This window comes from Mycteria americana, chromosome 4 (genome assembly GCF_035582795.1).
Source record: "Mycteria americana isolate JAX WOST 10 ecotype Jacksonville Zoo and Gardens chromosome 4, USCA_MyAme_1.0, whole genome shotgun sequence".
Taxonomy (NCBI): Eukaryota; Metazoa; Chordata; class Aves; order Ciconiiformes; family Ciconiidae; genus Mycteria; species Mycteria americana.
In genome coordinates this window covers 85,289,591-85,317,047 of record NC_134368.1, presented here as the reverse complement: position 1 = coordinate 85,317,047, position 27,457 = coordinate 85,289,591, and the positions used below count along the sequence as shown (strand labels likewise).

At 39.7% G+C, this 27,457-nt stretch overlaps 1 protein-coding gene across 11 annotated transcripts in view; it reads left to right on the top strand.

Moving 5' to 3' along the window:
* The first annotated feature begins 2,305 nt into the window (after positions 1–2,305).
* The window catches only part of BLTP1 (bridge-like lipid transfer protein family member 1), a 131,555-nt gene continuing 106,403 nt past the window's right edge, over positions 2,306–27,457 (top strand). For 6 of the 11 annotated variants that reach the window (XM_075501133.1, XM_075501139.1, XM_075501135.1 and 3 more), the window contains exons 1-9: positions 2,310–2,454; positions 10,113–10,232; positions 10,363–10,492; positions 14,109–14,225; positions 16,067–16,145; positions 16,830–16,894; positions 22,608–22,794; positions 23,977–24,058; positions 24,693–24,886. In XM_075501133.1, the coding sequence (XP_075357248.1) occupies positions 10,396–10,492; positions 14,109–14,225; positions 16,067–16,145; positions 16,830–16,894; positions 22,608–22,794; positions 23,977–24,058; positions 24,693–24,886 (821 nt within the window). In that variant the 5' untranslated portion in view covers positions 2,310–2,454; positions 10,113–10,232; positions 10,363–10,395. Of the gene's footprint in view, positions 2,455–10,112; positions 10,233–10,362; positions 10,493–14,108; positions 14,226–16,066; positions 16,146–16,829; positions 16,895–22,607; positions 22,795–23,976; positions 24,059–24,692; positions 24,887–27,457 lie in introns of all 11 variants that reach the window. The other 5 variants (XM_075501137.1, XM_075501130.1, XM_075501140.1 and 2 more) reach the window with 4 other exon arrangements.

Below are 27,457 nucleotides of genomic sequence, written 5' to 3'. Positions count from 1 at the left end.
TATCTACATGTACTAATTTTTGGTATAAACAAGGTGGCAGGTTGGACTTAAGCTGGCCTTTGTTTAAAAATACTGCATGGAATAACTTCTGTTCATGATTTTATCTCTTGGAAAGTAGATTCAAAGCCTCTGCATTTCCTCCCCACCACTGGAATTGTGATAAGACCCAGAATTTCAGCTACCCCAGCTTTTCTATTTCAATCCTGGTAACTTTAAATTGTGGTATTACACTAACAACAGAAACCATTTCTCCCTCTGCCTTATTTTGGTTGTTCTGGAACACATTCTGCCCTGTAATTGATAGAGTTTAAAAATAAATCTAGTTTGGCCTTTTCAAACATAACAATATTTTCTTGAGAAGAGAGTGCAGGTTTCTTTTACAGAGAAGGTAAATATTAGTGCCCTTTATGAAACAAATAGGTTCAAAGTTGCAGAGGGGTAAATATTTTTCCTTGCGTTAACTCCATATTTCAATTTGCTAGCCAGGCCTATATCAGCATTAAAGCTTTTCTTTCCATCTCTTACACCAGGCAAAGGCCCACCTTCCCCAAGGTCTACTGCTAGTTTTCAGCTAAAATTTCTTCATGTGATTTAGCTGCATGGTCCTCATTAAGGCCTTCAGGCACCATGTGGATAAAAACATTTGGAAGAGCCTCCCGAGACCCTGAGCATCCATCCCCTTGGTGCAGCAGGTCAGAGCATTGCTGGAGTGCATGGCTCTAGCAACAGCGGGGCATAAGGTGGAAAGGGGGGCTTCACTATGAAAACCAGAAGTACTTAAACAATATTTTTCTTACTATCCTTAGTATGATGAGAATGTAATAAAAAAACACAAAGGATAAACCTCGTTAGATAACACTTGCTTTGATGGTAGCTTATCTGCTGGGCGGAGGATTCCTGAAGCTGTTCGGAGCACGGCACTGCCCAGCTGCGCTGCTCAGGACGCTGGGGTGCAGCTGGGGTGAGGGTTCGCCTCTGTTTTGCGGTGCTGCAAGATCACGATGCTGCTCAAGGGATAATCCTGCCGGTGCCTTTCTGCACCAGGATAAGAGCTCTCACCAGGCACCCAGGGGCATCCGTGCCCTTGTGCAGCGAGCCAGATCAGCTCGCTGTTTGCTGATCCGGCTGAAAGCTAGCTCTGCAGGGAAAACTGCTCGGTCTGCTTGAGCCAACATGGGGCATAAGGCAAAAACACGTGGCTCGTAGAGAGGAGCCACAAGCGCTCTGCTCACCTGGGCTCAGTTTCACTTTGGCTCAAGTGAATCCACGCAGCCCATAGAGAGGTCTCACTGTCAGGCCAGTAGGAGCAGGATGCTAGCTTAGGGCATCTGTGTTTCCCCTCCAAAGGATTTATTCTGCAGGTACGAAGCAGTAAAACCAGCCTTCTAATCTAGGTGCCCAAGGCTGGGTACCCCTCGCCCTGCTGCCGGCTGAGCCCGGTGAGAGACAGGATGCTGGAACACGGCCTGTCAGCACCTGTCTGGACAGCGTGCAAGTACCACATGGAAAGAGGTACGCACACTTGGTTGCTGTTTCGGTTTCCTCCGATACACTACTAACGTCTGTAGGATGGATGCCGTGGTGATTTTACAGAAATCTATCCATTTATCACATTTTACTACATCTGACCGTCAAGTCACGGGCACGCACGTGCTGAAAAATGTCTGATAATTAACTTTTTATCTGCCTGTCTCTGGGGGCGAGTTTTGGCCACCCAAAGGAGGGCACAAACAGCAGACAGCAAAACGAATAGCCGGAAGAGAGAATTACCCAGCCGCTTGGTAAAGAACACACTTCAGCGCCTCCCAATTAAGAAATTATCAAACTGCGCACACACGGGAAAGCGGTATGTGCTGTGGGTTGACAGGCACTCAGTCCTGCAGCTGCACAGCCTCTGCTCGGTGACCGGAGGCCGAACGGGAGCCCGGGGCAGCGAAGGCCGGCAGTGCTTCTCCTGACGGGAGGCTCCAAACGTGGTTGTGACGACGCGGACAACTCCGTCTGTTGCAGGAGCCATCAAAGAGGCTCACATTTACGGGCTGCGCTCACCAGTGACAGACACCCTCAGGGAAACCCGCCACACCCGGCCCGCCCCACACAACAGGAAGCCGGGCCCCGCCCGCCCTGTCAGCGCCTGCGCATGCGCGGCGCACACCCACACCCGCCGTGAAGGGGCGGGAGAGGCTTCCCCCGCCCTCCCCGCAGACACACACACACACGGCCGGTACCGCCTCTTGCGATTGGCGGCGCGCCCCCCTTCTTCCCGCCCCCTCCGGGAGCCGCCGCCCTTGCCATTGGCCCCGCGGGCCGGCGGCGCCTCGCGGTTGGCTCCGGCGGCGCTGCGGGCCGGCGGCGCTGTGGGCGGGGCGGCCCGGCGTTCACCGTGAGGTGCGGGAGGGCCCCGGCCGCCGCCGCTTCCGGGTCCGTGGTGAAGCCGCCGCGGAGGGCGATGGCGTAAGTGTGGGGGGCGCCGGGCGGGGGCGGGCCCGCCGCTCTGCCCAGCCGCCCCTCGGTGCCCGTGGCGGGCGGGGCGGGGGCGTGCTCCCGTTCCCACCGGGCTGGGCCCGGTGCAGGCTGAAGGCGGGGCGGGGGCTGGTGCAGAGGAGTCGGCCCCGCCGCTGTCCCGGGGCCTGTCAGGCCGCGCCGCCGGCGGCCTCCCTGAGGGAAAAGCCGCCCGCGCGCGGGGCGGCTCTGAGGGGCGTCAGCCGCCCCCGCCCCGGGAGCAGCCGGGTGCTGGCAGCGCGCTAGGGCCGGCGCGGGCCTCCGCCGTGCGGGGGAGGGGGCCGGGGGGCCGCGCCGCGCCTCCTACGCGCCCGCCGGTGCTCAGGGGGAGGCGGTCTTGGCGCGCTGCCTCCTCCGCCCCACAGGGCGTCGTGTTGCCGGTACCGGCGTGCTCCGTCCTTCCCCCGCCTCGTCGCTTTCCGTGGAAGCGGTGCGAGGGGAAGCCCCTCCGGTTTCACGGGTCCCTGCGTTTTCCCTTTGCGTCTGTCTTTTGTAGGTTAACGCCGTGCAGAAAGGGTGTGAGGTCAGAGGACAGGAGTTCAGGCGCTTCCAGTTTTGTTTGGCCTGCGAGGAAAGTTTCGCTCTTCCTTTCCCTGGCCGGTGAAAGACGATCTTTGCCAGCGCCTGCCGTCCTCACAGGGCTTAACGTGCACACACACACTGATTTAACACAAAATGCACCTGCTTTTTGATGTGTCTAAAGCTGTAATGATAACGTGCTTGCACTTCACATTGTCAATAAAAAAATCCGAGGTAATTTATCAATATAACACGCTTTAACATGTTAATATGGTGGAGGTGTATTTTAAAGATCAGCGTATAGCCAATATCCCAGTCATAATCTACGTCTGGATTTGTTTCCCATCTTAGGACACATCTCCACAGCAACCTTCACTAAACTTTGTGAAAACTTCCGAAGTTGGTAGTTTACTGCAACAGATGTATCTATATATATAATTTTATCAGGTTTAATATGAAAAAGACCGCAACTGTTGCCATGGAAGTTCTTCTGTTGTGTAATTTAATTAGTTAATTCTACTTTTCTGGCTTTTTTCTTATTGTAGCTGTGCTGTTTTCCCCCCAGTTTTTATGTGCAAAACGTAAGGACCACATTAACAATCAGGCCAGAAATCTTGGCAACTGAGAAGAAGAACCGGAGTGTAGGAGGGAGTAGTCCTCTTGTTTGTAAAAGTATGTTATATAGGTTACTCAAGCAATCGCTGGTAAAAACAGTATTTGAGGTCCAATTAGGCAGTTGGCTCTAAATGGATGTTCAGGGATATTTGCTTAGGATCATGGCCTGAATTTGCACAGTTTGATGGTGTTCATGCATGAGTAGACTTTGCTCACAGTGAATTGTCTCAGGTTGATCGGGTGGAGGTACGTGCATGTCTGCGACTTCTCTAGGGAGAGCTCTCATCCTCATGTGTGGCATGCTGAAGTAACTCACCCCTTTTGGGTATGCTGTTAGAAAAATTTGGCATGTGAAATGTGCATCAGCTGCTCTTTGGTAATTGTCCTTTTGCATAATTTTATCCTGTGGGAAATAAGCAAGAGTTTATTGCTCTTTGTTAGCAGTGTGCGGAGTTATCCTGTGCTTACAGTGGTGTTCTCCTAGTAACTGCTTATCTTCTTACGTAACTTCTTATAGCACTTGTTGCTGCGCCAAAATCTTTGGGTTGACTGCAGACTGGGACCGATGCTAATGAAGATCTGTATGTAGTTCACTTAAGGATAATGGTATATGTAGCCACAAGACTGATTTTTGGTTTGATTTATGGCAGATTCCCCCCTTTCCCCTAATTGTGGTGATGTGTCAGAGAAGTTTAGAGGAAGTACTTCTGGAAAAATTGATGTGTAAGGTATAGAAGACTCAATTTCATAGAGTATTTCAGAGGTACAATGCTGTAGTTCAAATTAAAAAAAGGGAGGGGGGGGGAAAAAAAGGTCATTGCCTTGTCGTTGAGACCAGCCCCAAAAAGGAATTTTTTTTTTTTTTCCTAAATAGAGGAGTGTGCGTAAGGGAAGTTCTTATTTATTTCTATTGTTATGAGCCTTTAGATTCTGTTGTTTGGGTTTTTTTGGTCTTGTCCTTTTTTTCTTCTGCAGCATCAAAAGCTGGCAATGTAAGCAGGAAGACAACCTGCTCCCCTGAACAAGTTTGGGAGGCAAGGTTAGACAATATATTTTTATTTTTAAATATTAAAATTAAATGAAAAATAATCCAAAGTTCAGTTAGGCATTCCTAGGCTAGCAGTTGAGTGATGCAAGGACTACTGTATGTTGGTGGCCATAGCAGGAGTTTGTCTTTGATTTCTTCTGTATTAAAACTCATGTCCTGTACTACTAGAAATAAATAAATAACAATATAGCACTTCTGCTGTTTTGGACACTGAATCAGTAGATACTAGATTTTTTCTTCTGTTTTTTCTTGTTGCTCTCAGAAGGGTGTTAATTTTTTTTTTTTTTTTACTGTAGATGCTTCTCTGGTGGTTTCTCTTTCTCTATTAGGTAAAATAAATCTTATCAGGTAGGCTACTGTAAGAATGGTTTTTATCTTATATCTTACAGTTCCTTTGAATATACTTTAATTTTGATTTAATTAATTTTTAAGTAAACATGTTATTTACTAATGTAAGCTACTGTAGTGCAAATTATGTTTAACTAAGACTGTCCACACACTGGTTTAACTAGGTGTGACTGTCTTGTGCTCTGTTTTTAGTTCAGCTGTTTCCGCTGGAGGTCGTAGCAAGATTTCATTAGTATAATTAAAGCAGTAGTTTAGTTTGTTTACAGTTTGCCGCTATTGTTACTTCAAGCACTAGCAGAAGGGGAAGAAAATAGGCCTGACTCTTATTTCTTTTCTTAAGAAAAGAACTGCTAATCTTTAATTGGGTATAAGTTACAAAGCCATGCAACATGTCAGATGGCAGAATTGCTGTGCGGGTGCTGTCACTTAGCTTATTTTTTGTGTACATGTGTTTTTTGAGAACTTTCCTTGTCTTCCTTCCTCTTTTCCTTGCTTGTTGATTAAAGAATAGCTGAGCTTCCTAAGCTGTACTGCGATGGGTTTGAAGTCTTCGGACCTAGCTGGAGTGTTTTGGGAAAGACGCCAAGGTTGGCAGCTTTTTGTTTTGTGAATTGTGCCTAATGTGCGTCTGGGTGCTGACAATGTCACGATACCTTCAGAGGAAAATTCAGTCGAGTCATGTTTACGTTTGTGAGACTCCTTTCTAATATTTAACTATCTAAAGCTCTGACTTCGTAGCAGCTGTTGCTGGAGACCCCTTGAAAGAAAGTGGTGCGGTGGGTAGAATGCGAAAATGCCATTTCTTTCCTTTTCTCTAAGGAACCGCTGTGGGTATGGCTGCTCTACTGGAGATGTGAAGCATCTGGGTATATTATCTATGTTCATTTATTTAGACTAGGGGGATTTACCTCCTGTTGTTTAATGAGTCATTTTGGGTGTAATTGTGACTCCACTGTCTTGTAAGTGCTGTAGAAGTTGGGAGTTGAGTATCCTCAGAATGGTCATTAACCTCTAATAACATCAATTAACATATATTCAGTAAGCACTTGATTTCTGTGAAGATCTGAGGAATATGTCTGGCAAATTTAAACTCCTGGTTTATTCCCCCCATGAATTCTAGTAATAATAAGGGGGTTGGCAGGGTCCATTATTTCCCTACTTGCTTCATAACTGTATAAAAGTGTTTCTTCTCAATATCATGAGACGTGAGTTTTTTTCCCCACCTTTGGATACCAGTTTTATTCAGCTGTTTCTACAAGGTGTGCCAGAAAAGATTGTTACAAAGGATGTGATAAACAGACATTTCTTTCTCATTCTCCTTTTGTTATACAGCCCAAGACCCATATTACCCTAATGCTTTCAGGCACTGAATAAAATATCTGTTGCCTTTATCCTCAGCTATAGGTGCAGGACAGACCTTTTACAGGCGGGTTGTTGCTCCCTAGACACCTCCCTCCTGCAGTTGTCTCTGCCAAGCAACTGCACTCTGGTGACCAAGAGCCTGGTGATCGGGCTTCGGTTGTGGGTTTTTTTGTCAACTCTTTCATACATGCATGCTTTCTGTAAATTTTTAATGACTTTGTTCAAGCAGAGGTTTGTTCTCGGTGTTGAGTGTTAATGTATCAGGCTGAGATTAACACTAGTTTACCTATTTGATGCGATTTAAATGTGTTTATAAAGATTTGAAGCAGCTGCTTTTGAGTATTTGGCTTTTTAGAGATAGAATATTTGCTGTGAAAATCGGATCGAGTTTGGAATACTGGAAGTGGACTGGAAATGAAGTGCATCCCCCAGGATTATAACATCACTTGTGTCTTCTTAGTAGTGAGAAAAATGGATTAATATGTGACACAAGTAATTAAAAAGCATTTTTTTAAGTGTCTGTTAAGTGTGTGTTTCTGCTATGAAGAAAGTCTATCTGACCAGGAGGAGCAAATCTACATCAATATCGAACCTCACATCTTCAAGCCAGTCGGCTGTCTGCTTTGAACATGCTAAGTGCTCTAAACATGCAGAACCTGAAAAGCAGGCCCCAAATATTTCAGTGTGGGTGTCATAAATAAAGGATTTGGCCTTTATCTCTCCTTGCTTCAGATATCTCATTTGCAGAACGACGAGTACATAACCCCTTAAAAGACTGCTGTGAAGATAAATACGAGTATTGGGATTCTGTCACTTCACAGAATGCCACAGAATCCTCCTCTTCTCCTGTCCTCCTCCCAGGAGAAAGCTAATATGTTTTGTATGTATTAATATGGTATGTGGTAAATGAGAGCCACACGTGATGTACTGAATAGTAAAGATGTGCTTAAAAAAAAAAAAATAGAGGCGGGGGGGAGGCAAATAAACCCAAACACTTGTTATGGTTTCGGTCTATGTTCTGGCATGTTAACTGAGCTCATAATCACAAAACAGTAGAGACCTTGAGAAAATACTATAAATAAGTGCAGAGAGGTAAACATGAAGTTCTGGGTTTCTCTTCCTCTTGGTATGTTTTCTTTCCTGTATTAGCAGGGTTGGTAAGTCAGTTTCCCACCCAGTCTTAGGTCTCATCCTTCCAAGAGTTTGTCTCTTAAGATTTGGAAAGTATACTGGTACTTCAGAAGAACAGAATAGCAGTATGAATGTAAATTTTAAGCTCATCAACCTATGGGTCAGTGTTCCTGGGGAGTGCAACAGTTCATGTTTTGTCTGATTGCAAAGTAATTTTGCCCGTAGGAATAAATGTAACAGAGAGTGGATGAGTGCAGGCAACTGACAGGTATGCACAATTTAAATCTATAGGTACAGTATGTAGGGCGTGGAAGATGAAGGCAGATAGGTGCAGGACTGTCAACAGAAAGAAATGCTGGTTACTGAAAGTAGCTAATACCTGTTACTGAAAAGATTGAATCTCTTAACAGTCATGATGATCCAGATCCTGCCTCTCCATCCTCCATGCTGTATAAATGCGCAAGGACATTATACACAGTGTGTACTACTTAAGTCTCTGCATGCATCCCCTTTGTATTACACTAATTCATAAGGCCAAAATTGCTTCATAATCTAAATGGATTAAGCACTTGCTTCCTCTGAGACACATATTGAGAGCCTGCAGGTGTTGCTGCTGCCTATTTCTGGGTGGTTATACTTTCATTGCCATCATCCTCTTCCTCAGGGTGATGGGTGCCCATCAGTGGGGCAGGTTGTTAAAGGATCAGCTGTGGAGCTCCAAAATGATGTATTGACACATGATGACTGATGGGGGATTCCTCTGTTTATTTGCATGTGAATAGAAAATGTATTCCAGAAAACTTCCAAGGATATTTAATTTATGGTTATGGATAGTGGTGACAAAAAATGATGAACATGGTCTTTATTTAAATAAGTAACTATCAGGATCCCATGACGTGCAGTCTCTGCGTTGTCTTGCCACAGTCCTGTTCAGAGCATAATGATATTTAGTGTCCTGCCTCAGTATCATGTAACATTGGATGATAATTTCTTAGGAAAAAGCCACAGGTTGCTTTCTGGAGGGATTAAATCGTAGTGGTGATAAGCAGTCCTCACCAATTGACAGCACTTCTGCAGTGGTCTTGATCACAAAAGAATGACCCTGTTGTCTCTTGGTAAGAATGGGAAAAAACAAGTTCGTTCTTCCGTTGTGCTGAAAGTGGTGATTTTGGTTTCTCCAGTTACCCTGTCATTCATGAGTTAAAGGCTCTTAGAGGCTGCCTGCAGAGGCATCATCTGCTTCATAATACAAGTTGACATGTGGGGTTTTTATTAAGGTACTGTCAATGTCTTAAAGCAAATCACAGTGCCATTATGTGATTTAATTTGCCTTTGTAAGGTCCCTTCTAAAACAAGGATTTCTTTCTGTAAAGTATGTGTATGTGTGTGTGATGCTTATTATTCCTCTTTGTAGGGGAGCTAAGTTAGTGGCTTTATCATCGCTACTGGAAGCAATGTCTGGTGTTTTGGTGTTGGTTTTTTTGTTGTTGTTTGTTTCTGTTTATTGCTTTCATGTTCTTTCCTCCCCATTCTCTTCCTTCTTACAGAAGAAGTAGCGAACAGATTGTTAGTGCTTATTCTTGGGACTCCGCTTGTATTTTAGTTCAAAACATAGGCTCTTAGTTCAAGGTACTGTATTTACCCAAATGTAGGGGAGAAATAAGTGCATTAAAGGCAGGATTTTTTCAGCTTCTCCTTCTACATTTTGTTTTCAAGTTAGAGTAGTGAGAGATAGTATGGATATTACAGGAAAAAATGGATAAATTGTTAGCTTTATTGCTAACACTTCTAAATACTGACTATTCCAAAGATGTTATGCTGCTCAAAAACTAAGGTCTTACCAACATTACTTAATTTTATGTTCTAGAGCTCTTGATGGAGAGTATTGAAGACTTCCTAAAGAAAGGAAATAAAGTCTACTCATTTTTTTGGAGGGTTGAGTACTGACAGGAAGACAGGCTGCCAGGAGCTGGAAGGTGTTTAAAAAAAAAAAAAGCGGAATTAATGCTTATCTTCCTGTAAGAAGGCTTGACAGATAATGTCCAAGGGAGAAGAGTTCAAATGAAACTAATGCAAGCAAAATACTGCTGTGTAATTACAGATATTACTGAGTTGAGCTACTCCCTGTTAATCACAGTTAATTAATGTAACCCAGTTGCAAGATGATTTATGGGTGGTTTGAATAAGTGTATAAGATCAGAAGGACTGGCTTTCTGCTCTCTGAACAGAGACACTATGTAGTCACTTTTTATACAATGATGGAAATCCATCTTAAAGCAAGAGAATTAATGGACACAGTGGATTAGGAGGTTACCGAAATTTTCCATAGCTCCTGAAAGTGTCTGCTTCGGCCTTTCCTTCCACGGGGGCAGGGGGTTCAGTCTCATATTGTCTCATATTCCCTTTTTGAATGTTAGAAGGCTTAATACAGACTCATTTTTACTTGTATGTTCAGTTACCTTTTAACTTACTGCTATGGTACAATAGTTTTATAAATTTATTTGCTATTATATGCTGTACATGGCATTCAGGGTGCTAAATTTGGAGAGCGTATTCTGACATTCTGTTGCTCCGTAATCTGTTTTAGGGAGGCACGTGCCTGGAAACTGTTTGTTTCAGCAGAGATGAATGGAAGTGTTTCTGGAGCTCTAGAGTAGAAGAAAGGGTACCTGAGAATCATGAAGATGTTATTGAAGGAATAAAACAAGTAAGTTCATATTTGTGTGAAACAGACTGTTAGAGATTATTTAACATAGTACATACGCAATTTTCTCCAAACTGTACTGTGCTTGTTACTCATTTTGGTTTTTGTTGTTGTGGTTTTTTTTTTCCTTCAGTTCTGTAGGTGCTGGTGCAAAAACAGTTTAGCAATGGATCAAAGAAAAAATGATAGTTTTGTCCCAAGCATCACGCAGTTGGAAGACTTCCTAACAGAACATGACTCCAATGTTGTTTGGCTGTTAGTAGGTAAGGTGAATCTATTCTGTTTTGGTTAAATGTTTTTTTGTGTGTGTACTTATAAACATGCTTCTCTAAATGCTGGCATACCAATAGCGAATTTCTTACCAAATTACATCAAAACATTGTAAATAGATTTTTATTTGTCATACAGCTGTTTAGTGAGCTATGGCAATGCTGCTTAAGTAATTCAGAAAGAAAAAATACGGAACTGTTTCCAATACTAATTGTGCTGTAACACTTGGGAGATAAGTCCAATGTGCAAAGGACGATGCTCTACAACTGCGACTCTGCAAAATAAGAACTCAGTGAGAGCTTCTCTCCATGAAATAGGTTTTTTCTAACACCAGAGTAAGCTGGTGATTAATTGTAATACCATAACAAAGGATTAGCGTTGTAGCAACAGGCAGATACAATAACTTCATTATACCAATATGTACATATCTGCCATGTAATATGGTATAGTTTGAATAGTGATATAAAGACTGTTGTGTTTAGTGACATAACTTCTAGACTAAATTGTGTGCCACAATAAGCCTTTAAGCCAAACCATCGTGTACTCGGTTATGGGCTGTTATTGTAAATGTGCCTGATTTAGGTATGCTAATTTTTTTATAACACTAGTGCTATTGTTTATATTTTTGTGTAGGTACTTTTATTTTCTGAATCTATGAACAGGTGGGTCAGGGACAGCAAAATAAAAATTAAGTTGTATTCAGGTCCAAATGAGAGTGCTAGAAGTGTGTGATGAATTTGGACTTTTCCAAAGGTAGATAATACCTGCTTTTCAGCCTTGATGCTTAGACGTGGGGTGAGGGGCAGCACAGGAGAAATAACTTTATTTTTTGACTTCTGGGAAATTAAAGCATGTCTGTTGGCTATTGACGTGCTGGAATTATTTTTCAGTAGGCCAAACTGAATGAAAAGGACGTAGGCAAATTAGCTGAGGGTGCTTTCTGAATACTATTTATTTCACTTTTAATATGTTGACATGGAAAGTTCATACTCAACATAAAATAACAAGTGTAATCAAGAAGAAAATAAAGGAAGTCACCATGCTGATAGTTGCTTATGGTAAAATGTGGAACAGATGCGGGACAGATCTGAAAAATTTGTTCTGGAAGCTTTGACTTGAGACTTAGAGATGTTCAGGTCTTTCACCAAAGAATAAAAGTGTCAAACTGCAGCCTGCAGAATTTTCTTTCTCTGGTTTTCCCTCTCTGCACTGGATTCTTAGAGCAAACTATTAGTAATTCTGCTTGGAAAGTATGAAAGATATAAGCAATTCCATGTAACAGCTATAATTTAAACCAAAAGCTTTGCTTAGCTTCCTTATTTGCTTGAATATATTAAACTTGCAAATTTCTGTTTCACAGAAGGGTGGGTGGAACTTCAAGAAATAGTCCATCCCCTTTTTCTATGGGCAGAATGACCTGTATACAGTTATGCAGTTCTGGGGAGCTGCTCATGTTTTCAGTTGTAAGAAACCACCTGGTATTCTAGAAACAATAACACAAACAACAGAAAAAGCTGGGTAGCCTCCTGTTATTATAAGGTTTGGATAGAAATGTATTAAAGTAATATTTATTAACTGACCCAGTTTCATCCGGCCATTCCTCCTTTGCTTTCATCTTCTGACTTATGGCATCCTGTTATAAGAGGACAAAAAAAGATGTCAATAGTTTCTTATCCTGAAACAGCTAACTATTGATCCCAGTAAAAAAGTGATGAATTCTAGAAATGAACATGCTCCTCAAAGAGCTGTTGCTCAATTCTCAAATAATTTCTAACAATCACATGCAGTAAAACTTTCAAAATGTATCTTCCAAAATGTAGTTTCAGTGAAGAGGCTTTCAAAATCAAGTATATAATAATGAGATGAATAGGGTTTATGGGATCTGTCAGTTACTAGCGGAGACTAAATTTGGTGAGGGAGAAGAAAAGGCTACAATTTGTGGCAGAAGTGAGACTAGTGGTAAAGGCAGTGGATTAGGACCATAGTGCCTGGAAACTGCACTAGTTTGCTGATTTTTCTCAGTATATGTCACCTTAAGAGGGTACTTTCTTGGCTTTAAGTATCTAGAAATTAAGGTATAGTTGAACTTTAATCTCAAATTAAGTTTTAGTACTGGAATGAGACCCTTTGAGTGTGACGCATTCCACCTTTCTCCCTACATGATAGAGGACTAGCAGTGAGTAGCTTACTCATCTGAAGGCGAGGGGAGGTAAAATGTGCCTTCGCTGAATGCCAAGAGCAGTTTCTTTTGTGGGGTATAGCTTTAACCCTCCCTGCCTTCTTCCTGTGTAATCACCCATACAGATTGGATTTGTTTTACATGTCAAGCAGCTTACCTGCCCGAGTGTATGAGCTACTTGAATTTTGGCCACACTGGATCCATTTTTCAGTAAGGAAAAGACAAAGTCATGCAAGTCTTTCTCTTCTACCTTCTCCTCATCTTTCAACAAAGGACAGGAATTGTTACAAAGCAGTGGAACATCTCACTGCAAAAAAATTAAGAGGCAGTAAAAGGACAGGTTGTTTTTGTAATTTTTTTGTGGGTTTGGTGTTGTTTTTTTTTTTTCCTTGAGTAATCATCTGAACTCTCTGTAGAGTGAAAGGCATACCTGTATGCCTTTCTGCGCTTCAGATTTCCTGTAAAAGGCACAATAAATCTGAGTTTTTCAGTATGAAGTGTATACATAAATGAAAAACTTCTGTTACAAAGTTCAGTTAGTATAATGAATAGAGATACCTCAAATACAAAAATTACTTTCTTTCCTCCTCTGCTTTGGATGGAACAGAATGGTAATTATCAGTAAAGTGAGTTAGAACTAGTCTGTTCCCTGGCAGTCCCATTCCTTTTGGGTTTGTCCTTCTGGAAGCTTTGAGAACCCTTGTAGTTAGAAATAGGTTACTAGCTCTTAATCAACTAAAGTAAAAATTACTTTGGGGATTAGCAGACCTAATTTTTTTTTTTAACATGTTTCTCATTGGATTGCTATTTCCTTTTTTTTCCCTATCGAATTCCATGCTTGACCTGTTGACAGATTTCTGCTAACCCAAGGACTGGTACATTTCTCTCAGGATACAGCAACTTAGGAAATGTTTTCTGATGTGATAATGTTGCTTCCTGTGCTAAGATATGAAAGACTAGAAATTTAGGTTACAGTTCATGGTTTGGAGAAGGGTGGAGAAGAAATGTTGTATGGCTTTTGTTGTGGTGTGTTTTTTAGGGTATTTTGAAATAAATGACCATGTGGGATCATGCATGTTATGATTTGATCTGTGAAATTTAACTTCTTGGATGATAAGGGATGCAATGAAATACATGTTGCCTTTTGCCAAGTCCTCAGGAGGACTTTTTTTTTTATATTGGGGAATGGAAGAGCAGTGAAGAATCTATACTTTTCTGAACTTCCTGCTTCTCCTTCTTTTTTCTCCCCATCTTTTTACATCCTTCTCACACCATCTCTCTGAAAACACCCATTAAAATGTCACATCAGTTTCAAATTTTTTTGGAGAGTAGGAAGAAGGTTCTTGTGCTTTATAGTCTTAATAGGTAGGGCTTTTATCTAGGTCAGCATACTTCAGAATAAAATTTAATTCATTTTAATCTTTCAACAGCGACAATATTGTCTTGTGGATGGATTATCTACCTAACTTATTATAATTCCCGGAACATTGGACTCATTTTAACATTGGTTCTTAACAGATTATATAAACATGGCTACATCCATATTGGTAAGTTGTTATTACTCTAATGCTGCCGTTTATCTACTGCTTTTTATTATACCTCAATTTGCTAAAAACTCTTAAGTAAAATCAAGGTGTTCCTTTGTTACAGTAATTTGAAAATGATCAGCATGGGTTTAATTTAAGAAGAGAAAAAGGTTCAATATCATACTTTAAGGGAGGATTCTTGGTGTAGATAGAAAAACACCCCCTTTTTCACTGCAGTCTCTTATTATTTTATATTAAAGTTCACTTGACCAGTTTTTTAATTTTAGTTGAGTTTACTTTTTTCTGTTCAGTCTGTATACTTTGTGTACTTAAAATCTGTACATTTTCCTTTACCCCTTTTTCAAAGCCCTGTAATCATAATGGTTAGTGTCCTAAAAGGAAAAGATTGACCTCAGTCCCCCATGGAACCTGCCTGAGCCGCTTCTGATTTTGCCTCATAATTTGGTGTTAAGGGGTGCAGCTTCCCACTCCCCTGCACCTTTGAGGCAGGTTATACGGCATCTGAAATGTGGGTAGCAACCCCTGGAGTGGGCTCAGAGGAGCACAGTGGAGTCTCGAGCCTCAACTCCCTGTTACGGCAGTGTCCTTGCTTTCCAAATAAGCTGTCAGAACGACTAATCATGTTAATCCATACTGGGACTGTGATATGTAGAATTTATACTGCCTAGAACATTTGCATCAAAATCCATTAACTTTTTTTAAAATATATTTTAAAACATTTTTGAATAAAACAGGTCAGTACAAATCACTTGGGCACTCACCCACATTACAAAAATACCTGATGCTGAGTCACAGAGGGCTGTATCCCACAACCTCACTCTCACTGCACTCTAATTTTCTTTCATTTATTCTTCCATGCCTTCCTCTGGCTGCTTCCCAGAATGACAATGACTTTAGTTCTGGACTTTTTCTGCAACTATTGATCATAGATGTAGTGAAAACTTAGAAAAAACCAACCCATTCACACCTGCCTGCCAAAGAGACCCCTGCAATAATTTGCTTATGTTCTCAAGAATTTAAGAACTGTAATCCAAACCATCTTCAAATCCAACTTTCTGAACAGCAATATAGATGAAATACTTACTGGCTGCTACACTTGATCTGTGGGCTTTTATTAAAATTTCTCTGTGAAACTGCTGCTAAGTAACGACAGCTGGACATAGCTGGCCAAATATGTGGTCGTCTTTATAAACTTAATCAGTAAGAAGAACATAACATTAATTAAATCCCATGATTTACAGCTTGGCTTCAATTGATTAATGTTGAATTTTTTTTTTTTTTAAAACAAATCATGGTTTACTTAGCTTTCTGTGGGTGAGGTGAAAAGCCTTAGGAGAAATAAGGGCTATTGCATTACTTGCTGGTCTTCTCATGCTTATTAAGCCTTCCTGCTGTAAACATAATTTGTCATAATAATTGGACTGAAAACTTATAGCCATTTAAAATTTGAAAAATTATTTTGTCAGGAATCTTTATTTTTCTAATTGCAGTCTTGTATACAATGTCTTGATACTTACAAATATTCAAAATAGCTTTCTTAACTCTTTTCACAAGCTTCGCAAGGCACCTGAATGTTCCTGCGTGACTAGTGTGTCTCAGGGGGTTGGTTGTAGCCTTGGGTGGTGCCAAACCCAGCACCTTTTAGAGTTGCGTACTTTTTGTCTCATATGTTCTGAATCTCTGACTTCCCTTCTCTGAAAGTCAGTGTGTTTTCAAAGGGAAAACTCAAGATACCCAGTAAAACACATTTCAGATAATTGAATACTATATTCTTCCTGTTCAGAAAATAAAGCATCAACAACTTCAGGCTAACGTCCGATAAACACTTTCTGTTACACTAGGTTCCTTTTCATTCTCTGTGCTGTCTGGGAAAGTCATGGTTCGTGAAATCTATTTCATCACAGAAGACATGTCTATCAGGTACAGATTTCCAAGGGAGTCGCTCTTCTAAATAGCAATTTCCAATACCGTAAATATATATGTCTAAATAACACATATCAAAATACCATCTTACAAACAAGCAATAAATATATTTATAAATGTTAAAAATAAACTGACTCTTTTGATGGTAGTATTTAGACATTCTTAGATACTTGTGGTGTTTGCTGTTTGAGCGTTATCAGCTGAAGGTGAGTACTGGATAAGATTCTAGTTGTCCTTAATATTTGTAAAAGAAAACACTTCAGAATTTGAAGGAGAACTATTTTTCATTTATGTCTTTCACTTCTTCATGCTCCCATTCTTAAGTCTGGAAGATTAATTTTGGCCAAGTAGTTTGTATTTATTCACTGGAATTGAGAATCATTTGTTTCATGAACTGCACACTAGTGAATAGTTTGTAATTTTGATTCTTACAGTTAAATTTGGAAAGCCTTGAGAAGGCAATGGATATGGGATTTTATAAAGTTTCAGCTAATACAGTAATTGTATAATATTATACTGTATGTGTTGTGCTGTAATGCTTTGCGCTTTAATATTGCTTCTACACTACTGCAGCTGCAGAGCTCTGCACTGCATAAGGCAACATGTCTGTCATGCAGCTGCACATAGGATTTTGGATTATCACTCTTTTAACTTCTGTTTTATCTAACTTATTTGATTTAGAATTCAAGATGGATTTATCATATTTCGCTGGTGGAAGATGTACAACCCTAAGCAGAAACAGCATGGTAGGTTTCTCAAAAAGGTTTCAAAGTTTAAGTAAAGTTTACAGGTAGCCTACAGAAAAATACTTCCTTTGCACAATTGGATGTGTGTAATTGATTTGTTGATATGTGCCTGAAGTATGTTGAATCATCAGAAGGTATGGGTTCTTTTAACTGGTTGATCTGTGTTAGTAGACTAGAACCACACAATGAAATAAATGCAGGATTCATTATCAGGGACTTGAACCCTTCTTAAGACAAACCATTAACCTTAATAGTAGGCTTCATTAGCTGTAGTCTAAGCATAATTGACCCTGTATTGAAGTTTATAACTATGGTAAATAGAGACTTCTTATGTTCTGGAAGTGATTTTAGTTTTCAAGTTTTAGTGTTGTGCTGTCAGTATTTTAGCAAAAGTGTTACAGTAGGGGAGTGTTCTTTAGTGTTTGATAACCCTGTGTCTTGATGACATCTGTGATTATAGAAGTGGAGAAGTGTGAAAAATTCATTTATTTTTCTTCTTTATCTATGGCCGAAGAAGGACTGTTAACACCAGCTGCAAGAGATTAATTGTATCTGTGGAAAACACTGTGAGAAAACATAAGTAGCCTTGGGATGTGTGCTTAGTCATTTATAGGATTAGAATCTGGTTGAATGAGTCTCAGGTCCTGCCTCTTGACTTTTGAAGCATCACAGCTCCATTGCAAATTCAAGGAGGTCCAGAAATGGCAATTGTCTACAATTGAGGAGGGCACTAATTGGGAGGGTCACTGAACTTTGAAGGGCTTTTTTTTCCCATCTCCCCTTTCGAAGTGGCCTCTGATGGTGTGAAGCCTCTTAGATTTGTCAGCAGCTTGTACAGCAGTTGCTTTGTCAGTATGAAATCAACAGTGGTAAGAGTACTGCATACACATTATGCAGGTAAATATGAGACACCGTTCAGTATTGTGATACGAATTAGGAAGAGTTGCTCACTTCTTTTTATTGAGACATTACTAAACCTCTGAGTTGATAGGACACAATTCAAGTTCTTTATACCGTAAGAAGACTAATTCAAAAAGTGGAACCTAGTCTTAGAGTTAATTAGATTTTTCCAACCACAGGTCATTGTCCAACAGGTTTTCGTAGAATTTTCTTCATGTGCTAGTTAAAACATATTTCTCTAGTGGCTCACAGAATGAAAAAACGAATTGAACTTAATGCAATAAAGATAGTTGTGTCTGTCTTTTTATGGTGGTATTTTTGCTTGGCAGTACCACAAGGCTGTAACCTTTTCTGCTGGCATTTAAGACTGCACAATTAGTGGACAAATAATCCAAGTAACCAACAAGGTCAGAGGTGTATAGGTCTGACAACAAAGTAACATGAATAAAATACTCTCTTAAATAATTACTTGTTTTCCTAGGAAAAATAAGCTTGCTCACTTTACATTTTGATTATTTAGCAGACATGCTTTTGTTTTTAACCTTAAAGGAAAAATAAAAACTTCAATGATTCGTAGTCTATTGTAGTACATTCTTCCCAATACTTTTTAATCTGCTTGATTCCAACAGAAATACCTGTACCTGACCAAATTGCGAAGGCTGATGGTATATTACATCTTAAAGATTTATGTTTTGTTCAAGGATGACTCCCTTACAGCTGTCACACAGAATAATTGGAAAACCTGTTGCAGTTAGACATTACTGATGCATACCTTTGTTTCAGATCCTTCATAAAACAAAAAAAACCCACCCCAAAATAAAGCTGAGATTTTCCTATAGAAAAACACATAGGCTGAATCAGGGCTATTAACAATTTAAAAATCCCACCAGATTCTTATAAAAACAGAAGCCTTAAATATTTTAATATTTTTGCTTGGGAAAAATACATCTTATGAAGACTTAGATATAAGCAATAACGATTAGTTTCCGAGTGTTGTGGGTTTTTTGTTTTCAAGTTCTGTAACTGAAGTGCAGGGTGCTCCTAACAATAATGTGAAATGTGACAGGAATGGGATTTTGTTTTTCACAGTGGTGATAAACTTAGTCCTGTTAGTGTAGAAATAATGGGACCTCATTCTGTTTTTTTTCTGAGATATTTGGAGTATTAGAGGAGGGGTTTTTTGTGCACAAAGGGGAGGCTAGTGAAGGATCCTGAAATACTTGGAGACCGTAATAAGGGAACTCGCCTTTGGGTCATTTCAGGTGTCCTTGACATCACCTCTTTGGTAAAGCGCTGTACTCGATAATCCAGTTTTCAGTGGTAAGATTATCAATGTTAAGCACCATTACAATTGTATGCAAGGAGCTGAACTTCAGCATGGGGACATCTTCAGTTTCCTAAAAGCTATCTTTGTCTGTTCAAATGTGTATGAAGTTTGTATGTGTCTCTGTCTCCTGAAGGAATGTGCTGAAGGTAGTGCAGACTCGTATATTCCCCACTGAGCTTGGGGGAGGAGAACGACTAGAAATTCATTTGTCTATTCAGACGTTCTAGAACCAGAAAGGTCTTCAGTGTTCATCCAACCCAGTCATACAAGTTGTAACGTTTTCCCTGGAAGCTAAATAAGTGACCTTTTAAAAAGACTGAGTATTGATAAGTACTTGACACATTCAGTATGTTATGCCAAAGTAATTTTTTTTTTTTAATGCTGGGAATTACATATTCAATCTTGATATAACTTCAGCTTCCAGGTTGTTATTCCTGTCGGTAAGAAAAATTCAGTGTTTTTTCCACGTGCCCATGGAATACGTTCCTGTGTTACTGGGAATATTTTCCCTGATAACTCCTTTCTAATCACATGGCTTCTCAGCCTTCTTCCTGAGGAGCTGAAGAATGTGGCAGTGCCTGCCAGGCGCTGCTGACCTGCTGAGATCCACTGACTTTGCAAGTCTTATGAGGGTACACAAAGAAATAAAAACTGAGCAAGGAGCACGATCTGAGGTTTGTCAGAGAAGAGTGAAGGTTATTAGGAAAAAGAGGCCAAACTCAGAGAATGATTTTGTACACTCTGGTGTATGTACTTTGCAAAATGCTTTATGGTATATTCTTCCTATTGAACTTCTGGTACTCAATATGTGTCTATGATCAAAGGGTAGATTACGGTAATGGATGCTAGGAAGCAGGACTATTAAACCTTTGTGTCAGAAAAAGGAAAAATTAAAATGCTTTGCATTCTGGTTTTTTTCACGTTTGTTCTAAAGCTAAGAGAATTTTTTTGTTAGCATTCTTCTGAGAAGATGAAAACTTACCTATCAAAATTGATGCATTGTCTACCTGCCTACGGGAATCTAAAGTAAATGTTGCTGTAAGACTTGGGTTGCACTGTAATTTAAGGATTCTTCTCATAAAAACTTAATCACAGTTCCTTGCATAAGAAAAGTTTGAACTACAAAAAGTTTGGATGATGATTATTGATAACCTGTAGTAAAGTTGCATTTTCTGCTGTGTTTTTTTTAAAAGTTCCTCAGTTTGACCTAGCAAGTGCAATCTGTTTTTCATCATGGCACTATGTTTGTACTAGGTGTGTCATACCAATGTTGAAAGAACTTCACAGAAAAAGTCAAGTATGTGGGTTGTCTTCCTTGAGTGTTGAGTGAAATCATACTGGGACTTGAGAGTAGGTTTTGTACATACTTGAGAAATGAAAGTTTAGGAACAAAAGTTGGAGGATTACATTGTGAATAGGCACACCCAGATGTCTTGGCTTAGATGCCACAGCAGATTATCAATTTCCATATTGTAAAACCATATAGTGTAGTTTGTGAGGTACTTTTTGAGGGGCAATACTGTTTTGAGAACCAATTCCTGGACTCTTTATTGTTGGGAGTGACTTGTTTCATGTTCCCATTAGGTTTTATTTAGTGGGTGTATTTATGTTGAATTGTTTGGGTAGGTGTGATACAAACATTTGAATAAATAAATAATACATCTTGATTAAACTCTGTAGGAGGCAAATGTCAAAACCCTGGCTACATTAATCACCTTGATTCCAACAAATGTTTATAAAACTTAAGTATTTTGCTATCAGTCTGGTAGTTACTTTTACATGACCTACATATATGTTTCTTTGAGTCACTTAACTATATGACATTCAGGTGTGCTTGTCTCTTTTTCCTTGCCCCACCCCCCCCCTCCCCCCCCCCCCTTTTTTTTCTTCTTTTCCAAAAGTGTCTTAGGCAACCAAATCGGCGTGTGGAGGCCAAATCTTATTTTTGTTATTAGGAAAAAGAGATAGTTGTCTCTTTAAATCCCTTTGAAAGAAATGAATTACTACATATGATTTCATTTAGTTAATGAAGTCTAATGCTTGCCTCCAGGAATTGAAAAATTACATTTATTTGTGTTCTTGATGATACTGAGATCTCCCAGGTGAATAATTGCGTATCCCAGTCTTTGTCCATGTCATCCTTTGCCTATGTCGTATTGATGCAAGTTAACGTTACCAACGAACGGATTTGATAGTGCTTTTATGAAAACAAGAAGGAACTGAAACTGGCTCATTAACTTTTCTCTCCGTCTCCGTTTCAAGAAAACTGTGATGTCAGTGCTTTCTGGAGACTTATACATTTACTTTTTTTTATAATGATAGGGAAATTTCTGGTAATTTAGGTGTGAAGGGTAAAAGGTGGGTTGCTGTTGTTGGGACAGTGTTGTATAGATGCGTAACATCGGGGACAGATGAGTTTGTTAACAAAGTGGGTGTATTTAATAAAGCAAGTGTCTCTAAACTTTGGCTCTTGGGCAGCTGCGTTTTTTCTCTTGACCCTGACCACAACAGTAGTGGTGTTCTCTCTGACTGTTTAATTTCTAGTGTCTGTGGGAAATGTTGCCTTCAGTTTGTACTCCCCGAGTTACAGGTTAGGGACTGCTGTAACAACCGTTGATGCGTCAGCTTCCTAAAGTCTGTTTGACTTACAAAGACCAGATCAGGTTTTAGAGCAGCTCAGGTCTCTTGAGTGAGTGTGTAACGGGCACTCTTTCAACTGGGTAATTAGGGGGAAACTGTGCGAGCTTTTTCCTCACATTAGCTACATAATTAGGTCATACTATCTATGGCAAAAGTATGTCAAAGTATGTCACAAACAGCTCTGTATGCCATCTGCAGATGTTAAACTAGTTTTTAAGTATCAGAGAGTCAAGCTGATATTACAGTTAAAATTTTAAATTTGTGAAAATATTGACCGATTGTGCAAAATAAATATACTTCTTGTTAGTTCTGTTATTAATGTTCTCTGTTTCTCTGTAAAAGAAAGCTTTTTCCCAGTTCAGGTCTGCTGTACCACAGAGCTTGGCTAGAAAACCATTTGGTTTTTGAGATTGAATTGGTCTCAAGTACTGATATCTGTGCAAAAAGCAAGGGTTGGCACTGAGGCTTCTGTGCTGTGCATCAAGAGGGATTTTTGTTTGATTTTTATATATGAGACTGAATAAACCTTATTTACCATCTTGTGCAGCTCCTGCCTGGATTTATTTTTGGATTGTGACCTAAGGGTGAAATGCCTTTCAGGTTTTATATTTTGTATGCGACTGTCTTATTTGCCAAGTTTTACTGATTTGCTTGGAATGGTGAATTATTTTGTGGGGATTTTTTTACTGCTTTTTAATATATACTTCCGCAGCTGTTCACTACCATGTAGATTGTTTTTGCAAAATGTGCGTATTTGAAAAACTGTAAGTATTGCAAGGGAATGTTTGAATAGAATTATAAACTCTTTTCCTACTGTTTTTTTTTTTTTTTTTTTTTTTTTTTTAGATCCAAAGGCAGAAACACGACTGTATATTATGGTGAATGACTTTGAATTTCATGTGTACAACCGTTCTGAGCTTTATGGACAACTTCAAGAACTGTTTGGCTTGGATCCCACAATAATTCCAGCAAAGAAAGATGATGAAAAAGCACAAGTAAACGGGAGGCAGAGAACACATACCAATCTTGAAAGGTAAATTATTATTCATTTTGCTGTTTTGTTGATGCTTTGTTCTGCAAAGTGCTGAACTAATTGGGTAATGTTTTGTTAACATATGCTCTGGAGGCCAAATGCTTGAAGCACAGCTGAGAGAGAAATTGCACTGACAAGCCTGACAGTCTAAATCTTTTTCCTTTCCTCAGACTGCCTACCATAAAAATCAAAAAACACAACCAAACACTCCTTGTTTAATGATCAGAGACAGGTTGAAAAAGCTATTTGAAGTACCATATGGAAAAGGAGCATGTGTTGAAGAGGGTTATGCTTGCAGAGTAATAATGGTATTGCTCAGTAGAAGTAACAGCTGCTGAAGACATTGAATAGACAAAATGTGAGGATCTATATGGTGTTGGGAGGACTTACTGGTTTTTGAGCTTTAAACTCGGGCTGATTACACAAGTTGTCTTTTTAGGGGTGTGTGTTTGTGTATAGCTACACAAACCTTCTTTTCTTATTTTATTCCTCTTTTTGGGGTACCCCAGAAAACATGGTGTAGGTCTAGAAGGAGGAGTTCTACATGGCTTATGTGTAGTGGAGTTGGATGTTCAATAATAAGCCTCTCTTTGGGCAGAATCACACCAGACTGATTTATTGGCAGGAGCAGAGAAGGTCTAATGGGACTTGAGTCCTTCCACTGCTGCTGGCCAGGCCAGTATGTGATACTAAATTATATAGTGGGCAGCTGCAGGATGCTGTGGCAGTCCTGAGTTTGGGTAAGGGCTGTGCGTCTGAGCCAATCTCTTCATGTTTTCATCTTACGCCCTTATTGACAGGTGCAGGAAGGACTTCTGCCTTTGGGGAGGACGTGACTTGGGAAATGAAAAATCCTACACCTAAATAAGAATATTTAGAACGGGCCAAGCTCCCCTGAGGAAGATTTATTTAACTATTGCTCTGTGTTAAACATGGCACGCTTGTTTTCTACCAGTGTCAGCTCAGTATACCAGCACCCAAGGCATAGCTGCGTATGCTTCCCTGCTGTTCTTCCAGGCTCTGGAGGAGTCTGCAGTAGTGTGCTAGCAGGTCCCTTAGAGGAGGCACCCCTGTGGGAAGGAGTGTTCCCTGAGAGCTGTGCACTGAAGACCCCTAGAAGAAAAGGTTGGTTAGTTCTTCTGCAGAAAAGACAAAATAATAAAACCCATTTTCTCCCTGTAGTGTTAAAGTAAAAACAGAATCTCAAGACCCTTCTTCTTCATGGAGATCGCTTATTCCAGTCATTAAAGTCAATGTGAGCACGGTAAGTTAAAAGACCCTGATAATGAAAATATTTAGCAGTATATGCTTAAAAATCAGGCTTGCCATTCATTTTTTTAATACATTCTTTTTGAGTTTTGTTCTCCTTCATGCTTTAAAAAAGTTTTAAAATGACACCACCAGCACTCCCCTGACACAGTCACAAATCCTGCTGGTGCTGATGGAAACATGGTTACATTCTCTGTTGTGGGAAATACTTGTGTCTTAGGCTTGTAATGATTTCAAGAGTGTCACCAAGTAATTAAGCCAGGTAATGGGTGTTGTACAATGTGTGGTGTGTTGGGTTTTTGGGAGGTGTTTGGGGGTGGTTTTTTTTCCTTCTTTATTCTTTTCTTCCCTGCATCTTTTAATACGGATATTTGGCCACGTTCCTTAAAAGTTGATGTTGCCTCCCTAGAAAACCAGGAAAACTGTTATTGAGGTGATAGGTGATAGAATATTGAGAGCTTAATATACAAGGTAGTATTTTTAGATATGCACAGAATATGGCCAGCATTTTTGTCCATGGTATTTATTTGCATATGGCTGGTTAAACTGCATTATTGTAGGTAAATTAGATATACGTATATATAAAAGAGCAGTGTATAATGAGTAATTGGGTTTTCTTTTTGATTTAGGGTCGCTTGGCATTTGGGAATCATTATCAGCCACAAACACTTTGTATTAACTTTGATGATGCTTTTTTAACATATACCACAAAACCACCTTCGAGCCACCTTGATCAGTTTATGCACATCGTGAAAGGAAAATTGGAAAATGTTAGAGTCATGCTCGTTCCGAGTCCAAGATATGTTGGTCTTCAAAATGATGAGTAAGTTTTGGGTATTTTTGTTTCCATATGAATTTATTATTTATTTTAAGAAAACAAAGAAAAGAATGTTGGTTGTGCTTCTGTGACTTTTTCTTAGTGTGTTTAGACAGTTGGCATTTTTACTACTCTGAAGGTTTTAAATGTTGGATTTTTGAAACTGTTTTATTTATGGAGAAAAGTACTGGTTTTCTATCTCATTGTAGATTTTTTTTTTTTTTGTGTGTGTGTGTGTTCTGTTGTACGATTAATCATAGAATCATAGAATAATTAGGGTTGGAAGGAACCTTTAAAGGTCATCTAGTCCAACCCCCCCTGCAGTGAGCAGGGACATCTTCCACTAGATCAGGTTGCTTGGAGCCCCGTCCAACCTGACCTTGAATGTTTCAAGGGATGGGGCATCTTGCATTCAACTTTTATTTTCCTTCACTTGGGTACTATAGCTGTACTCAGGCTTTGACAGCACTAAATTTCTAGGATAAATGCAAGGTTTAAGGTGTTGACTTCTGTAGAGCTGATTCGCATGTGGTTTGGAAAATATTTTTAAAAAATGGGCAAAAGCTGCACAATACTTGCTATAGTAGGAATCATGTTATCTTTTGAAGACAGATTGCTTATCCTTCTACCTCTGTGTATTCCGCATAAGTGGGGTTATGCACCTTTAACAAACTGAATGGTAATAAGTCAAACAAAAGAAAGGGTGCTTGCATGAAGTGATTTGACATTAGGATTCTCATTTTATTATACTTTAACCAGCAAGACATTTATGTCGTACTGTATTAACATCCCTGATTGATATGGTATGAACGTCATAGCCAGAATTCTCTGCATTATCTTATTTAATGCTTACAATGTTATATATTCAACAGATAATTTGGACAAAGTGACTCAATTTCAAAGTCCTTCACAGGCGTTATTTGCTCAACAAAAAATAATGTATATGATCCTTGGACAATTGCGTGTATGAGTTCACATAAAAATGGTTATATCTGTTTTATACCTCCTAAGCAACAATATCCAGAGAATGAATTATGATGTTTGGAAATAAACTGTACATCATTTGACTGTACATTAATTGGCTTTGTATCAGCCAAATACTGCCGTCTATAATATGCCTTCATGTGTTTTTAAAGAACATTCTGTGGATGTGTACAGAATTTTACTCTTCCAGCATGACAACAAAGGAAATTTCTCCAACTAATATTGAAAGCAAACAAGATTAAAACAAAATAGGATTAAGGTACTCAAACTATTAGCTTTTTCTCCTGCTTCCACTAAGTATTTTCTTTTTATGCTGTTACCATCCCTGCAGTTCCTGATGGCTGAAGGATGACATGTGTGCAGAAAATGTTCCCTAATTTACTGGGTAGCTTCAACGAATGACCCAGGTCACTGGAAACGGGGAATGTTTGAATCTTTAGAGCCTGCTCTCTTATGCTTCTTTGGCTTAAAAATTAAGCTGGGTGTCTTAACTTTCAGAAATTCCTGCAGGCAATGCACATATAAAAAACAGCTAAGTGACTTGATGAAATTTGTAACAGACTGACTAATCGATACAAACATCAAAAACCCACCTTGAAAACTGTCATAGTATATTACAAACAGACATCTCAATGCCTCCGTCACTTTTTGCAAATAAATCCTTCAAAACCCAAGGAAAAAAAATTGTGCTAGGAAAAGCAGATCAAAGGGGAACAAGTCTGGAGAGCAGTGACTAAGTCAGCAGGCTCGAAGTGGAAGTTTAGGATAGATATTAGTAAATACTTTTTAATGATAATGATAATCTCATTATCATTCCTTGCCATTATCTAATTTGTTTTTGCAAATGGCCTGTGGTGGGGTTTCTAGGGTTCTACCACCTCCATCAGCTAAGTCCGGCAAGGTGTAACTATCCCTGCTGAGGGTGGGTTAGATGGCCTCGTTAGGTACCTTCTTCTCCCATTTTTTGCAGAGGTAGTTTCATGTACACTTCAAGCTGAGAATACAGCTAAAAGAAGCAGTACTGTTATCTTTCTTGCATGGCTGTGCAATGAACACTGATCATGGAATTCATCCCTGTTAAGAAAAATATATGTTGGTCTTAAATCTAAATTGGTTCTGCTACTGGGTTCACCACCTGTCGGTTATCACCTAACCTATGACCATACTAGGACTGCCATAAGGAAAGATACTGCTTTTGTTGGCTGCTGTGTTGTGTTTGCTATGGCATGTGGTGCTTTGATAATGTAAATCTATAAGCTGCTTCAGTCATCTACTATATATTTTCATATTCTTATTAAAAAGGGAATAAAAAAAACCAGTGACAAGACATGACGATACAGAAGAGAACTTTCCTCTTTGTGGAAAAAAACCCCACACTGAACAGGCAAAAAGTTTTATACAAGTGTAGCGAGTTCAGAGAGATCAGAACAAGAGCACGGAAGAGAAGTGTTTAATGGAATATGCAGACACGGTAAAGATGTACACTAAAAGAATTGGAGGAAAAGGACTGAGGAAGACGTTTAGCTACCACGTGGGGTTTTGGTGGTTTTTTTTTTTTCCCTCCACTTCCATTTAGTGTAAGACCTCATAGCT